The following is a 16,522-nucleotide window of genomic DNA, read 5'->3' on the forward strand; positions in this document are numbered from 1 at the left end:
TAGCTGTGTGGCCTTGGGCAAGCCACTTAACCCCATTTGCCTTACAAAAAAAAAACCCTAAAAAAACCCTAAAAAAAAAGAAATTACAGCTCCAGTGTAAAAAAAAAATTCTGTGTCAACAACACAATACTCTACCATGGGGGCTATAGAAATAGTGCCTCCAAGTCAGATGCTTTAAAGCAGTTGAGCTTTAATTTATCTTTCCAATCTTTTCTTATTTTTCCCTTTTATACTGTCAGTCAATCAGTAAACAGTTATCAAATGCCAAAGGATAGTTCCTGCCCTCAAGGACCCCACTTTTCCTGCTTAGAATCCTCCCTAGCTTCTTTGAGGTGGTTCCACTTCCTAAGGGAAACCTCTTGAAGTATTCTGATATTACTTTGAATTTACTTTATGTATGTGTTAGCTCTTCCCTCTCCCCACTCTCAGCCTATCAGGAAGTAAATGAACTTTGCTTGATTGTATCACCCCTTTTGTGCCCCAGTTTTAACTCTGGTGAAAATCAGTAATATATTTTTGTATTATATCCAATAATAATATAATGATTGTATAAAGGGCTGAATCTGAGGCAATCTTCTAGGAATGCTGTTTTGGTTATAGCAGATGAGAACTACCTTCTTCAGAGTCAGTTTTGTCAGTTGTGTTTGTATGACTTGTCCATGACTGGAAATTATCATGTTACTTCATGGTTCTCTGTGGTGACTTGTTTTTAAAGAAAAATTAGTTGAACATCATTGAATAAAGACATGTTAGGAAAACATACCAGATGGTAGCAGTTCTGACACATATCTAGTTACCATTTAGAAAATTTGATATTCTCAAGTTCATGAATAGTTACTTATGAATACCAGAATCCTCACCCTTCTCTCCTTCCCTCCCCACAGTAGGGGTGTTCATGGAACTTAAAGCTAGAGCGAAGTGCTCTCTCATTCTAGATGTATTTTTTGGCTCAGTTGCCCAAGCTTGACAATACCTTTTGCTTTATCAGACTGGGTCAGAATGATAGCTTTTCTCTTGGAACATGTGTCAGTGTGACACTCAGTAGTGTAGCATGCCCAGCAGTAAGTGTCCATCCTGGTTGACTTGTCTGTTTTGTTTTCTTCAGAAGCACCTTGTGCCACGCCACTCATCTGCAGCTTTGGAAGGCCGGTTGATCTTGATAAGGACGATTACCAGAAAGTGGTCTGCAACAATGAGCACTGCCCCTACAGCACCTGGATGCATCTTCAGTGTTTTTATGAGTGGGAAAGCAGCATCCTGGTCCAGTTTAACTGCATTGGCCGTGCCCGGAGTTGGAATGAAAAGCAGTGTCGCCAGAACATGTGGACCAAGAAGGGCTATGATCTGGCCTTTCGTTTCTGCTCATGTCGTTGTGGACAAGGCCACTTGAAGAAGGATACGGATTGGTACCAGGTGAAGCGAATGCAGGATGAAAAAAAGAAGAAGTCTGTGGCAGAGAAGAGCATGGGGAGGTCAATGGCAGAGACTGGGGAGGAGGTGAAAAAGTGCCGGCCTCTTAACAAGGCCCAGAAAGGACTGAATCATGACCTCCCACGGCGGCATTCTATGGACAGACAGAACTCCCAGGAGAAAGGGGTCAATGCGGGGGGCTATGGGGTGCGGTCCCCCTGTGGCTCTCCTGGCCAGTCTCCTCCTTCAGGGTACTCCATTCTCTCTCCAGCCCATTTCAGTGGACCCCGCTCCTCAAGATACCTTGGGGAATTTTTAAAGAATGCCATTCACTTGGAGCCTCACAAAAAGAATATGGCTGGAGGGAGCATGTTTCGAAATGCTCACTTTGACTATGGGGCAGCTGGTTTGCCAGCACACAGGGGTGGGCATTTTGATGCTCCAGTGCAATTTCTCAGGAGGCTTGACCTCTCAGAGCTCCTGGCTCACATCCCTAGGCACAAGTTGAACACTTTCCACGTAAGGATGGAAGATGATGCCCAAGTAGGCCAAGGGGAGGATCTACGGAAATTCATTCTTGCTGCCCTTAGTGCCAGCCACAGAAATGTTGTAAACTGTGCCCTTTGTCACCGGGCCCTCCCAGTATTTGAACAGTTCCCTCTAGTGGATGGAACCCTGTTCTTAAGTCCATCAAGACATGATGAAATTGAATATGATGTTCCTTGTCACCTTCAAGGTACAGGTGTTAGTTCGCCTTGCCTGCTTTCCCTTTTTAAAGCCCAGGAATTGATTTTCTGTGTCTCATTTTAGCTAGATATGCTTTGTTCTTTATAGTCAGATACTGGATAGCATTTGAATGTTTGCTATTTCAGCTTTACCTAATGATATATTTAAAACTTGATGTCATCCTTTCCAGCACAGAGATATTTTCTTAGTAGAGAAGGTCATTTTGTGTTTGTGTTGTTGAATGAAGAGAGTTTTTCCTTCAAGGCTACTAATGTGTAGCAGTTCCCTTTTGATCATGGGGGATTTCAAAGAATGAATTGAATTGCTTACTCTGCTTTCCTGCAGCCTGCAGGAAATAAGCTGGTGTTGTAATTTTTGTCTGTTGATGTCCCTGGAAAGCTATATAGAATAAGTAACTTAAACTCTTCATTCCATATCTTGGTATCAAGATTGAAAGAAGGTGAGGACTGGAAAGGCTTGAAGAAGTTTTAAGTCTGTTAAAGTAATCTTAAAGATGCCTTGTGGTATTGGGATAGCAAAATTTAGGACTGTTAAAAACTATTTAGAAAATGGCTTAAAGTTTCTTTTGACTGCAGGGACTTTGTTTATTCTAATCCTCAGAGAACAATCAGAGGAATTCTCTGTATTTGAGAAACCTGCTATTTCAAATCAAATACAAAGATAGGTTGAATTGAGACCTAGAGGGGGGGAAAAAAACCATTGAGAAACATAAATTCCTTTGAGTTTACATGAACCATGTGAGCACATGGGTAGGGTCAACCTCTACTCTTTTTTTGATCAACCCAGACTTTTTATTGAATTAAATATTTACTGAGGGCCTATAAGTACCAGGTACCATAATAATGACATATTCCCCCAAGGATATAAGAATATATTTGAGGAGAGCAGATACATATAATTTGTGATACATTGGAAAGGGCATTGGATTTGTAGTCAGAAACTTAGTTTGAACTGAAGCCATGTGACTTTGGGCCTTATGTGGGACTTAGTTTCTGTATTTGTTGAGTGAAGGAATTGAATGAGATTATCCTCCAGGTCTTTTCTGGATCTGAATCTATAATAATATACTCCTGATTCCAGGTAATTAATAATGATAATGCAAAGAAATTTCAAATAAGTAATATGGACATATTCAGAGAAGATAAAAAAATGCTTAGACTTGGGGATAATTAGGGAAGTCTTTCTCTTGGAAGTATGATTTAAGCTGAATCTTTGATGGAAGGTAGGATTTTGGGTAGAAAGGTTGGTAGATTGATAAATAGAAGCAAAAGAACAGATGTGGGAAAATTTAGGCCATTTTCAGGAAACTTGAGTAGATTGTTTGCTGAAGCAAACAGTTCATGTCAATGCAATGAGCTTGTAAAGGGAGATTGGGGTCACATTTTGAAAGTCTTGAATGCAAAAATAAGGATTTAGGATTTTATCCAATGGGCACTATATTGGGATGCCATAATGAAAGTGGAATTTTAGGAAGGTTAATCTAGAATGATGACTTGGGTAGAAAGAAGAGAGAATGGCAACAGAGAAGGTTAGTGCATCAATCTAGACTAAAGTTGATTAAGATCTAGATGAGGGTATTGGAAACATGAATAGAAAGGGAAGGAGAAAATGGAAAGAAACATTTTGAAAGAGCTATAGGACTTAATGGTAGGGGACAAAAGTGAACAAGTCAGATCCCAAGATTTCTAGCCTAGGAACCATCAGCAGAAGTCAGGTGAAGTCATCTAGTGTTTATCAAGAATCTAACATGTGCTAAGAGTTAGAGACACAAAGTAAGGTAATGAAACAGTCTCTGCCATCCAAGGCCTTGCAGTGTAATGGGGGACAATATGACAACCATTACACTCAAATAAGTTGTATATGCAGGGTAAATTGGAGATGATAAAGGGAAAGTGAGACTTGAGCTTAGATTTGAAAGAAACAAGCAGATGAATATGAGAAGGGAGAATTCCAGGGATGGGGGACGTTCACTGAAACTGTTTGGACTCAGGAGATGGAAGGGTTTTGTACAAGAAACAACAAGAAGGCCAGTGTTCAACTGAATTTTAAATGGAGAAGAGGAAGTATAAGAAGATTGTCAAGGGGTCCAGGTTATGAAGGGCTTTAAAAGCTTAACAGAGAATTTTGTATTTATCAGTAGAATTTATCAGATGGGAAAAGATGATCAGATTTGTCTTTTTAGGAACATCAATTTGACAGCTGAGTGGAGAATAAACTCTTCTACTCAATAGGAGCAAGGAGAAATATGAGGCAGGAAGACCAACCAGCAGGTTATTGTAATAGCCTAGGCATGACTGGACTGGACCAGAATGCTGGCAGAATAAAAAGTGAAGGGAGGGCTGTAAAAGAGAAATTGTGGCGATTTAAGTGATAGAACTTGTGATGCCACATAAGTGACAACTGCTTGAATATGCAGTGAGAAATAGGAGAGAAAGGAAATTGGTAATTTGAGAAGAAAGATCTGTTTAGTTTGAATTGGAACATACAAGCATTGATCAGTACTGGTAGATCGTCAGAAATAAGCCACTGAAACTCAGAAGATACTAGAAGTAAATATTTGGCAGTCATCTGTATCAGATGGTGGCTAAAGATATCAGAGTACATGAGCTCACTGAGATGATGAATATAAGAGAGGAGAATATAGAACCTTGGGGTGGATACACAGGTTCAGAGAGGCAATCGGAGGACACAATTCACTGACTATTCAATAGATTCAGTTAAATGTTAAATGTCTGATCTTTGCAGGCATTTAACCTTTTCAAAATCTGTTTATGAAAAATGAAGGTGCTATTAATGTACCACAGACATTAAAATAGGTTAGGTTATTATGATAAAATTCCTCAAACATCAAAGTGTTAAGACCCACAAATTTGCCAGTAGCACAAATGATAACATTTTGGGGGAGAAAGTCCTTTCATTTCCATGAGATTCCAATTCTAGGCTGCTAATGTAAATCCTTCCATTTGCCATTGTATCCTTATTGGGCGTTCTTTAAGATCCTTTATCTGAAGTTCTAACACAAAATAGATATACTTTTGTTCTAAGTTGCATTGTTTTCAAAAGCTTAAACTGCTTTTGCTTTATTGAACTACTCTTCCTCTCCTTTTCTCCTTTCCTTCTCCTCTCCCCTCTCTCCTCAATTCAGCTCCCATCTCTGTGTCCTGACGTTGGGAAACATGTTCTTTTCTTTTTAGAATATGATGAGATTTCCCCAATTAGAGCCTTCTTTATTTCTTCAGGAAAGGAGTATATATTCCTTTTCCAATTGGCTCTTTGGACATTTCCCCTAAAGAATGGGGCTTCCTAAGTTATTTTTTGTCATAGATCCCTTGAGCAGTCTGGTGAAGCCCATCCCCATTTCTTCTCATAATAATGTATTTTAAAATGCAGAAAATAAAATACATAGAAATCCAAAGGAAATTAATTTTATTGAAAATGTTATTTAACCCCCTCCCAAAAAAACCCCAGAAAACAAGTTCATGAACCACCTCCCCACCCCAGGGAGCCTGCCAGGTTTTTTTTGCACTTGGAAGATCAACTGTAACTTCTAGAAATTTGAAACACTCTTGAATACTTATTCTGCTGAGAGTATGTTACGACCTGGCTGCAAATTTGGGGACCTGTTTTAGGTCAGTGTTTCTAAATGCTCCAAAACAATCACATATTAAAAGAAATGTTTGTTGCCTTCTGACATAAGCTCTCTGTCTTCTGAATTTATAAAGGTCAGAACGTCAGACCATCAAAAACTTAGGATCAAGCTACTAAAAACAATTAATAGTTTGTATTTATAAAAGAGTGCTAAGCTTTGCAAAGCTCTTTACATGTTATTTCGGTCCTAACAACAATCCTTGGAAGAATGTTTGTTCCTTCTCCTAAGAATCCTTGGTTATTATTGCCACTTTACAAATCAAAAACCAGGTGAAATTAATTGAGATGAAGCCTGAAGAGGTTGAGATGAATCTGAGGAAGGTTAAGTGATTTGCCAAGGGTGAAATGTTTGAGGCAAGATTCAGACTTAGTTTTACCTATCTCCAGGTCCCTTACTCTTATAGTTGAGCTGCCAGATGTGCATCCTGATATGACTCCATCTCTGGGACCCCTGGGGCATGCCCTTGGAATGTTAATTGTCATACATGATCAGGAAGAGAGAGAAAAGACTCATAGCTCATTGGTAGCCTTCTCTGGACTAGAGGGAAGGAGCTTGGTTAGAGACTGTTAGCACACCCTTCCTGCATCCTACAAGCTTTCTGGTTAGGGTGGGGATGTGGCTCAAAATCTGAAGTTTTCTCACACTGTATTGACCCCCCCCACCCCAGGCCCTTCCGAATTGACCTTATCAACTATCTCTTCATTTTACCTATTCTATCAGGATCAGTCTCCACTACCAGAAACATTAGAGACCCCTTGGTTCACTTTTAAATCAGAAGAGTGTAGACCCCCTTAAATAGCAAATTCTAATCCAGGAGCTCTATCTAGTGCTGCCAGTTGCTCTTGTAATGTTCATTTAAGAAGAGTGGGTAGTTTTACCACAACAAAAATTTCCTTTAAGAGCTTATCCAAAGTGGGATGGTGTCTTCACTTAATTGACATGAAGGTGGTGAGTTCAACTGCTTTGTAGCTTTTATGAGTCTGGTACATAAAAGTAAGTTTATTGGTTCAGAAGGGAAAAAAAAAACATGTAAATGTAAGAGATGATTCTGGTTCCCATTCCCAAATTAGATATAGGGATCTGGAACTTTTATATAATGATTTATTTTTCACCATGAGTCAGGGAAGGAGAGAACACTTTAGAGAGCAAAGAAAAGGGTAATTTTGTTTTATTTTCAAAATTATTTATTCCAAAGCATAATCTCCCTGGAACCTTCCCATTCTGTGTAATGTCTATGAAATTCTTTTCCTTGTGATAACAGCTGAGATGATTGAAAAGCCTGAGACAGAGTTTCTGGATAATTAATCAGTTTATTAATTAGGTAGCTAATAACAAATTGATGGTCAGTGATTTCTCTCAGTAACCAAAGATCAAACCATGAAAATATCTGAATGTTCAAAAACCTTTGGAAAAGGAGGGGTGTCCCTGATAGGTGAAAATCAGCTCTGATTGGTGAACATTGATGAGGAGGTGGACTTATTAATAAGGAGTTAAGCTAAAAGTATTCAGCTCCTCCTGCTGACAACTATGACTTGACTGAGATGTTTCCTCCAACCTAGACAAAGGAATACATCTCTACCCAGATCACTTTAATTGGCTTTATCCTTCATAAGCTCAGTTACCCTTGACCACAATTGGGGATGTTGTAAGGGCATAGATTTTTTTCCTAAGACAGGAATTCACCAAGATTAGATTCTGTTTGTAAGGTCTTCTAATTCTGTAGGATCTGACCCAATCACAGAGCATGTACCAGGAGGATTTGGGTGATCTCATCTATCAGCAATTCTCTTCAGAGACCGACTGACTGATCCACAGAGACTGGTCTCTGAATGCAAAAATAGAAAGGAAAACCCTCAATCCTAATTTAATAATTGTTATTAATATAATAGAAAATAATCACTTTTCTCATTGCTGATTGAATAATTAATAGTGAAATTTTGCAGTATAGTCACTGTAGTTGATGGAGATTATTCAGCTTAGATTTGAGAAAGATACATATGTGGAATTTTTCTTTGAACATATGTAAGTATGTGTGTATGCATATATATGGGGATATGTGTAGTTATTTTTGAGGCACATTTAGAAGATTGCAAGAATCAGGAGTAAAAATTTTATCTTATTGGTTAGACTTATTGGGATCATAGACTATCAGAACTGAGAGAGAGACCTAAAGATTTCTGCTCTCACCCCCTTACTTTATGAATTAAGTGACAAAAGCCCAGAAAGTAAAGTAATGTGCTCAAAATCACACAGGAAATTTACCTAGAGCTAGATTCACAGTTTTGTCCTCTGACTTCAAATCCTATATTCTTTCCACTGTATTAACTAAACTTTCAAAAACACTCTAGCAAATCAAAGTATCTTTTTGTATGAATATACAGAAAATAAAATTTGTCCTAGTATTTGCCTTCTTTTTTGGGGGGGCGGTTAATGCCTTTTTAAGAAAGTTCCTTAAGAAGGCTCCCCAGAAACAGATATTTAATTTAGTCTTTCATTCATTCATTCATCCATTTAAAGAAAGTTAAATCAGTCTGGGAGTTTCTCCACCATTGATACTAAATCAGTTGTAGAAATGGTAAGGTAGTTAAATAGGAACTAACCAAGATTGTACTTGCTATGCCTAGAATTAATGTCACATAAACATTTTCAGGAATCTTTTCCCTTTCTCATTTCATAGTAACTTAGATGTCTTCCCCTTAACTTGTGTCCCTGAAGAAGTGGTCAAGGCAAACCCTTCATGAAGCCTTGATCACAGGTCTTTCTTTCCTACCTTTTCCAGCAGATTGTTCCCACCTCTTCTTTCTATTATCTCCTGACTCTTCTTGCCTCCTACAAAAATTTCCATGTTGTTTCCACATATTAAAAAAAACCCACTGTTTCTTTTGATTTTGCCATTCCTGCTGTTCATCTCTCTTTCCCTTCTCATCTAAACACCTGGAGAAAGCCATATACTCTAGATGCCTCCTTCTAAATCCTCTGTGATTTGCCTTCCAACCTCATTATTCAATGGAAACTGCTCTCTCCAAAGTTAACAGTGATCCCTTAATTGCCAAATATAATGAATTTTTTTCAAAACTCATCATTCTTGACCTTTGTATAGTATTTGACATTGTTGATCACTGTCTCTTCCTGTATACTCTTCTCTCTAGGTTTTCCTTCTTCTTATCTATCTTTTTCAGTCCTTTCTGATTCTTCATCAGTGGCCCACCCACTAAGAATATCCCCTCTGTGCTGGATCCTTTTCATTTTTTGCTCTAGGCTGCCAGAAGTTTCATCAGCTCTCTTGGGTTCAGTTATCATCTTTATAAAATGATTCCTATATCCATTTCTCTAGTCCTGCTTTATCCTGAACTCTGTGACCTAACAGTCTTTTGTACATCTCACACTGGATGTCCTTTAGCCAAGAAATGTAAACATAGGCATGTCCAGAACAGAAGTCATTATCTTTCTCTTAAAACTCACCCTTCTGATTTTCCCTATTGCTATAGAGGGAACTGCTATTTTCTGAGTCACCCAGGCTTGAAATCTAACTTTCTCTGACTCTTTTCTTACTTGCCCCACATTAGTAGTCTCTTGCAAGAGCTTACTATTTCTGCCTTTACAGCTCTTGTACATATCTCCTTTTCTCCACTCATAGTCACCACCTTAATTTAGTTCTTTATAACCTAATTGGTTTTCCTCCCATAACTCTGCTCTAATCTCTCTCTCCACTCACCTGCCAAAATGATTTTGCTAAAGGTAAGGCATGTGTATGTCACTCTTCTCTCCCCCACCCCCAGTTTCCTCCATCTTAGTCAATGTCAATAGCTCTCTGTTATTTCCAGGAGCAAAAATAAGGTTTTTTAAAAATGGTATGTTATTTTATTTTTCCCAGTTACATGCAGTTACATGAAAGTTTTCAACTTTCATCTTTTTGTAAGGTTTCGAGTTCCACATTTTTCTACTTTCTCCCTTTCTTTTCCCCATCCCCACTGCAGTGACTAATGTGATATAGGTTATACAGGTACAATCACATATAATATATTTCTGTATTAGTTATGTTGGGAAAGAAGAATCAGAATAAAAGGGCTTAAAAAAACCATGAGAAATTTGAAAAAATATAAAACAAGTTTTTAAAAAGTGAAAATACCATGATTTGGCCTGCATTCAGATTCCAGTTTTTTCTCTGAATGTGGGTAGTATTTTCCATTGTCCTTGATCACTGAACTGCTGAGAGAGGAGCTGCATCCATCATAGTTGATCATCATACAGTACTGCTCTGAATGTGTACAGTGTTCTGATTCTGCTCATTTGACTCAGTATCAGTTAATGTAAAACTTTCCAGGCTTTTCTGAAGTCTAACTGCTCATGATTTCTTACAGAACAATAGTACTCCTATCACATTCATATACCACAACTTGTTTAGCTTGATGGATATCGCCTCAATTTCCAATTCTTTGCCATCACAAAAAGAGCTGATATTTTTGCACATGTGAGTCTTTTTTTCCCCTTTTTTTTAATGAACTCTTTGGGATGTTGACTCGATATTGCTGGATCAAAGGGTATGCACAGTTTTTTTAGTTCTTTATGCATGGTTCCAAATTATTCCCCAGAGTGGTTGGAGTTCATAGCTCCACCAGTAGTACATTAGTGTCTCAAGTTTTTCCATGTCCCTTCCAACATTGGTCATTTTCCTTGTCATTTTAGCCAATCTGATAGGTGTGAAGTGATACTTCAGAGTTGTTTTAATTTACATTTCTCTATGATTATTTTTTCATGTGACTGTAGATAGTTTTAATTTCTTCATCTGAAAACTTCCTGTTCATATCCTTTGACCATTTATCAATTGGAAAATGATGTGAATTCTTATAAATTTGACTCAGCTCTTTTTATATTTTAGATATGAGGTGTTTATCAGAAATACTGTCTGTGAAAATTGTTTCCCTGCTTGGTCTTGTTTGTGTAAACCCTTTTTAATTCAGTGTACTCAGAATTATCCATTTTGCATTTTATAATGTTCTCTATCGCATGTTTGTTCATGTCTCCATAGATGAGACTGATAAACTATTCCTTGTTCTCCCAGTTGTCTTCCAGTATCACCCATGTATGAAAGGACCTGGTATTTAAAGCTATCATAGTCTGGCCCATTCCTACCTTTACAATCTTTTTGCACTTTATCCCCCTCTTGCTGCATTAGTCTACTTGTTCCTCATATTTGACACTACCTTTCCCATCTCAATTATTTCAGAACTGGTTGTTTCATACTTCTGAAATGCTTTCTCCCTCATCATCTCTTCCTCTTGGTTTCCTGACTTCAAGACTTGCCCACTGTATACAAGAGGTTTTTCATGATGTTTTTGCTAGGCTTTCCTATTACCTTTCCTCTGAGAATCCTTTGATGAGCTATGTCTCATATTACCTAATTATTTACACCTCACCTACCAGAATAATATTCTTAATAAATGCTTTTTGATTGAACTTTTTCAGATTTTTTAATATAAGCATATGGGAAAATGGATCCTTTTCAATTCATTATACTACTTGCTATGCTAAGTAATTCAGTATCAAACCAAATGATTTTGGAACCTGATTCTCTAATGGTAATAACTGGGAAAATACTGTCCTAACAGTGTTTTATTGTTATTGGGTGACAGTGAGAGTATAATAGCAAAATTTTAGATTATTTTATCATATGAGGAAGCCAGTCCCTTGAAAGTAAGGCCTTAATAAGAACTTTTTTTTTTTCTGATTCCTACATCTGTTAGGTCATCTATACATCTTTAAAATTCTTAAAGATTTAGATTTTGATGTACATACATACCATCATTCATTGATTAAAATGTATGAAGTTCCATTAAAATCAAGGTTATTCATTACCATGCAAATATGTTTATGTATAATACTCTTATTCATCAAAAAGGTCTAATGAATAGTTGAAAACAAATGAATAATTGAAGCTCAGAATTGAAGAGGGAGAAAAACTGAATTAAGATTTACAATAGGAAAAAACATTGAGTTCAGATTCTCTCATCTGTAAAATATTGAGGGGATGGTACCAAATGATTTGTTAGATCTCTTCTAGCTCTAAATCTATGAGCCTAATTCCCATCACACAGAATAGTGCTTAGAATGTAGTAAACAGTTGTTAAACATTTGTTGATTAATCCTGTAAATTCTGAAAAAATATATCAGGAATGAAGAAAAAAATATAGAAGGGAAGTATGCAGTGAAGATTTTTGTTGACCACACCACAATTTTTGGACCCTAGGCCTGCATTTTGACCAAGAGTACAAAAGCAAGTGTTGGGTTTTTTAAATATCTTACATCTTGCTGTAGGGCAATACCTAAATCATTGATGACTAGGAAAGTTTTAGACTACTATCCTTTGTAAATGATAATTAGGAAAAGCTCTTTGCAAATGCCAAAGTAAGTACTTCTGATATTATTCCTCATTTGATAGATGAAGAAACTTTGACTCAGGGAGGTCAAAGAACTTCATGGTCTTACAACTAGTTAATTTCAGAGAGAGGATTTGAACCCAGGTTTTCCTGACTCTTAGGTTCAACGTTTTGTCTACTTTTGGAGATTAGTTGCCATGGTTTTGAGTTGTTCTTTTGATGGTAATTTTTGTATAGAAAAGGTGAATATCCCCATATTGAGTTCTTATTCTACCTAACTCAGAAATGCCTATTTCCAAAGAGTAAAGGTAGCTTAACCCACTAATGAGAAAAAAACAACTTAACTTTACCAAATGTAAAGCTCATCATCCAGTAACGTGATACACATAATGTATTTTGATTTTCTGTTTATCTGAGTCCATAAGGTTGAAATTTTAAAAATCTGCTCCACAGCTGGTAGATGAAGGAGAGTAACACTTTTCATTGTATAAGAAGAAAAAAAAATCTTTATTTTAGGATATGAATGGTTTATTTTTTATTTACAGGGAGGCTTATGCATCTGTATGCTGTGTGTGTAGACTGCTTAGAAGGGGTTCATAAAATAATCTGCATCAAGTGTAAGTCTCGATGGGATGGAAGCTGGCATCAGCTGGGCACCATGTATACCTATGATATTTTGGCAGCCTCTCCATGTTGTCAGGTTGGTATTCCTCTTGAACAGAGCAACAAGGTGCATCAATTTTCTATTTCCTGTATCAGTTGTGTGGGGTTTTGTGGCATTATTATATCCACTGTGTTACTACTCCTTGGGGAGGTGGGAAGAATATAAAGAAGAGTTTTCAGTAGCTTTCAAGATGGTGCTTTCACATTCTCCAAGAGACAAGGAGATTGTACAAATCATTCCAGTATCTTTCTGATGCCAGTGAGGAATTCTTTAATCTACTGGCAGCCAGAGAAGAGGAAAGATTAATGGCAGATTAAGTAAGTCATAAACATTTCTGATTGGATTGCTTAGAAACATCTTTTGTACTGTCTAATGTTTTAAAAAAATAATAAACAGTTGCGAATTAATTGGCAGTCTTCAAGTGGTTGCCATTTTGTGGGAACAGAGGGATTTTATTTTCTTATAAAATACAAGATGTAACTTTTTCATTAAAGTAACTTTGCATAACCTTTTTCTAATGACCAAATCTCATTCTTCTAAGAAATAAAATGATTTTGAAAAGAAAGTGCCTTTACTGTTAAGTATTCATCAGAATATAAACTTCTACATCTGTGGAGATTCCAGGTTGGCAAGATCTTCAGCTCTAAAGTTCAGACTTTGTTTGGGAGAAACCTGACAGATTGACAAACTCATTTCTCAGATTAACTTTATCCCCTCAGATAAATGGTCAAAGAGATCTGAGGTAATGATGCTGTTGAGTTTTCTCTAGGAAACCATAGTAATCTTAGAGTCAGGAGACAGTAAGAAATCTAGAAAGATCATGGATAGCCTAATTCCTCTGCTTTTAGCCATAACCAACTAATTAATTAGCCTAAAAGTATTCCAAGGAGATGAACATTATTAAAAATCTCAAGAAATTAGATGTTGTGGCCTCTCAATACTCAGAGACTCAGATTATATTTAGTATTATTAATTTAAAAATCCAGGACCCCTTGCCTGGAATGCCTATCTCTCCTTTGCTTTTTAGAATCCCTTGTTGCCAGAAAAACTCAGTTCAAGAAGCACATTCTCCATGAGGCCTTTCTAATTTCCTCAATTTTTAATTCCTACCCTGATGAAAATTGACCTTTTCTCTATTTTATATAAACTTATTTATAGTTTGACTCCCCTAAGATTATGCAAACCTTCTTAGACCTGAAATTGTTTAATTTTTGTTTTTTATTTCTTCAAGTTCTAGCATTGTGCCTGGCTCTTTATCTTAAAATTTATTCAAGAAATATTTTGGTGTCTTACTAGTTTTTGTATTGTATTTTTAATCGTTTTGTAGTATTTCCCTCACAACAGGTCTCTGATAGTTGAGAAAGGAAGGAATCACCAGATCTTTTTTAAAAAATTTAAGTTAAAGGGTACTACAGGGACCAATGTAATAAAAGGAAAGAACAATAAATATGAAATTAAAGAGCCCAGTTTCAAATCCTCTTGTTGCCATCAAATACCTAAATGATCTTGGATGAGTAAGAGTTAAGAGATGAGGGTTTGAGGCCTATGTCAGTTGCTTAAAAGCTATGATTTTGATTTAAACTCTCTAACTCATTGAATATCAGACTTATAAAGGGACCTTAGAAGTCATCCTGTTGAGCCCAGGCTTTGTTAGCATGCCTAGGGTTACACAACAATGGACCATGGGATATGAACCCAGGAATCTTAATGGTACTTACTCTTTAATTTATGACATTACTTTGCCAGGTCTCCTAAATTTGTTGTGAAATTCAAATAAGATTTTTTAAATGGTTTGTAAACTGTAAAGAGCTGTGCAAATGGCTGGTATTGCTCTTACCATTATACCTAAGGAATTGCTGGTGCCTGAATTGAGAGAGTTAAAGGAAAAAAAGATTTGTTTGTCTCCTTTAAAAAAATAAAAAATCATACATTTGCTGCTTATAAGATTTTGAAGTAGTGAGGAATATTTTAACACCATCTAGTCCAACCTTTCATTTTATATATAATCTATTGGGAGAAACTGATTTGTTCAGTTATATAAATTGGTCATAGAAATAATTGCTGGTTCATAGTTGAACAAGAATTAGAACTCAGCTCTCACAAAAGCACTTTCTACTACCCCAAGCTATTAAACCTACTAAATGGTAATGGGATTTTTTTTTTTCAGGCTAAAACTTTCATGCACCAATTACAATTTCAAGTTACCCACTACTGTTCATAGTTTAATGGCTTTTATTATTACAATTTATATTCAGATTTTCCTTTTCTTTTTTCCCAGTGAGGAAGAAAAAATAGCTAACCACTAAACTGCACATTTATTAATTAACTCTTCCATGTGAAGACATTAATAACCTCATATGTTATTAACTTATGAAAGTGAAGAGTTGTCCCACTATAAATGTAGCATCTATTAACAAGAGCCATAACATTTTGGGAGGTAATATGAAACATGAAGAGGGACAAATAGAATTTTTTTTTAATCAAATAAGTTTATTTTTGAAAATGTGAACAAAAATGTTGAACCATTTCATGCATCTTCAGAGGCTGGAGCATCTCCACCCTTGGTGTTCCTGGTATATAGCACTTGAACTCTGTTCTTGGAAACCAGCATAATCAGACCTTTACTAAGCAGTTCCTGGAGGGCTGCTCAGGCTAAAGAACCCTGAATCTTCAGTCTCTCTGAGACTACTGCAGGGGTAATAAGTTTATAGTTGGGGATCTCCTTGCAGAGTTTGTCATATGTTGCTTTGTAAAACCAGATTGTTGAAACTTATCTTGAACTTTTCCTTTGGACCACTTCTTGACTTTGCCCCCAGACTTGTTCACGGGATCTTTGTCCTTCTTGGCTGACTTGCTGGCATCTTTCTTCTTATCGTCCTTCGGTGGCAGGAACTCCTACTTCAACTGCCTCCAAGCTAAGATGTCGGACAGAAAGGATATAGAAATATTTTTTAGAATCACCATAGTATTTAGAGGTTGGTTATGATTAAAAGAAGTTGTCTTAGAGACGTTTTATGTAACTGGGTAAATCAATTGCCTTCAACAGATTTCAGTTTCCTCATCTCTAAAATGAAGGTTTGGACAGGCTATCTGTTTTGGTTGCCTTTGTTAGTGAACCTTTTTAGTGTGAGCTCACCTCAGTAATACTTACATGTAGTTTACTTGCTAGTCATGGATTATTCAGATAAGTTGCTTGAATTGATCTTTTAAGATCCCTATAATGATAGGATCATAGATTTTTTTTTAGAAGACACTTCAGAGGTTGTACAGTCAACTTTATAAAAGGAAACTGAAGCACAAAAAAGGTTAAATTACTTTTTAACTCCAAATACAGCAGCTTATCTAATGATTGACTCTGCCATTCCCATGACTCCATTCTATGTTCTTACCAATGTCATGACATTTATAAGCAGTATTGTGTGCCACCAGAAAAGAATTGGGAATACTTACTTTTCCCTTCAGTCATTGAAACTATCAAAAACATACAAATTTGAAACTCCAGAATTGAGTGACTCATTTCTTATATCCTGTGTGGTTTCTTGAAGGGTGAGGAATGGGCAATGCATATAGCCTCCATTCCAGAGGAGGTAAGCTTAGCTTAGTTGCTTGCTCATGTAGTCATACTTATCTGGTACTTGGTTTTTTTTTTTTTAATGGAAAGGAAGAATTCAGAAA

The 16,522-nt window shown here is 36.7% G+C and overlaps 1 protein-coding gene and 1 pseudogene across 1 annotated transcript in view; one reads left to right on the forward strand and one right to left on the reverse strand.

Annotated features, from left to right (window-relative positions):
• HECA (hdc homolog, cell cycle regulator) overlaps window positions 1-16,522 on the forward strand; it is a 60,972-nt gene that overhangs the window by 32,565 nt on the left and 11,885 nt on the right. The window contains exons 2-3 of the mRNA XM_074187704.1: window positions 1,106-2,146; window positions 12,729-12,883. Of these exons, the coding sequence (XP_074043805.1) occupies window positions 1,106-2,146; window positions 12,729-12,883 (1,196 nt within the window). The remainder of the gene's footprint in view (window positions 1-1,105; window positions 2,147-12,728; window positions 12,884-16,522) is intronic.
• LOC141487885 (small ribosomal subunit protein eS25 pseudogene) lies at window positions 15,375-16,245 on the reverse strand (annotated as a pseudogene).

The sequence above is a fragment of the Macrotis lagotis genome, chromosome 5 (genome assembly GCF_037893015.1).
Source record: "Macrotis lagotis isolate mMagLag1 chromosome 5, bilby.v1.9.chrom.fasta, whole genome shotgun sequence".
In the NCBI taxonomy this organism is placed as follows: Eukaryota; Metazoa; Chordata; class Mammalia; order Peramelemorphia; family Peramelidae; genus Macrotis; species Macrotis lagotis.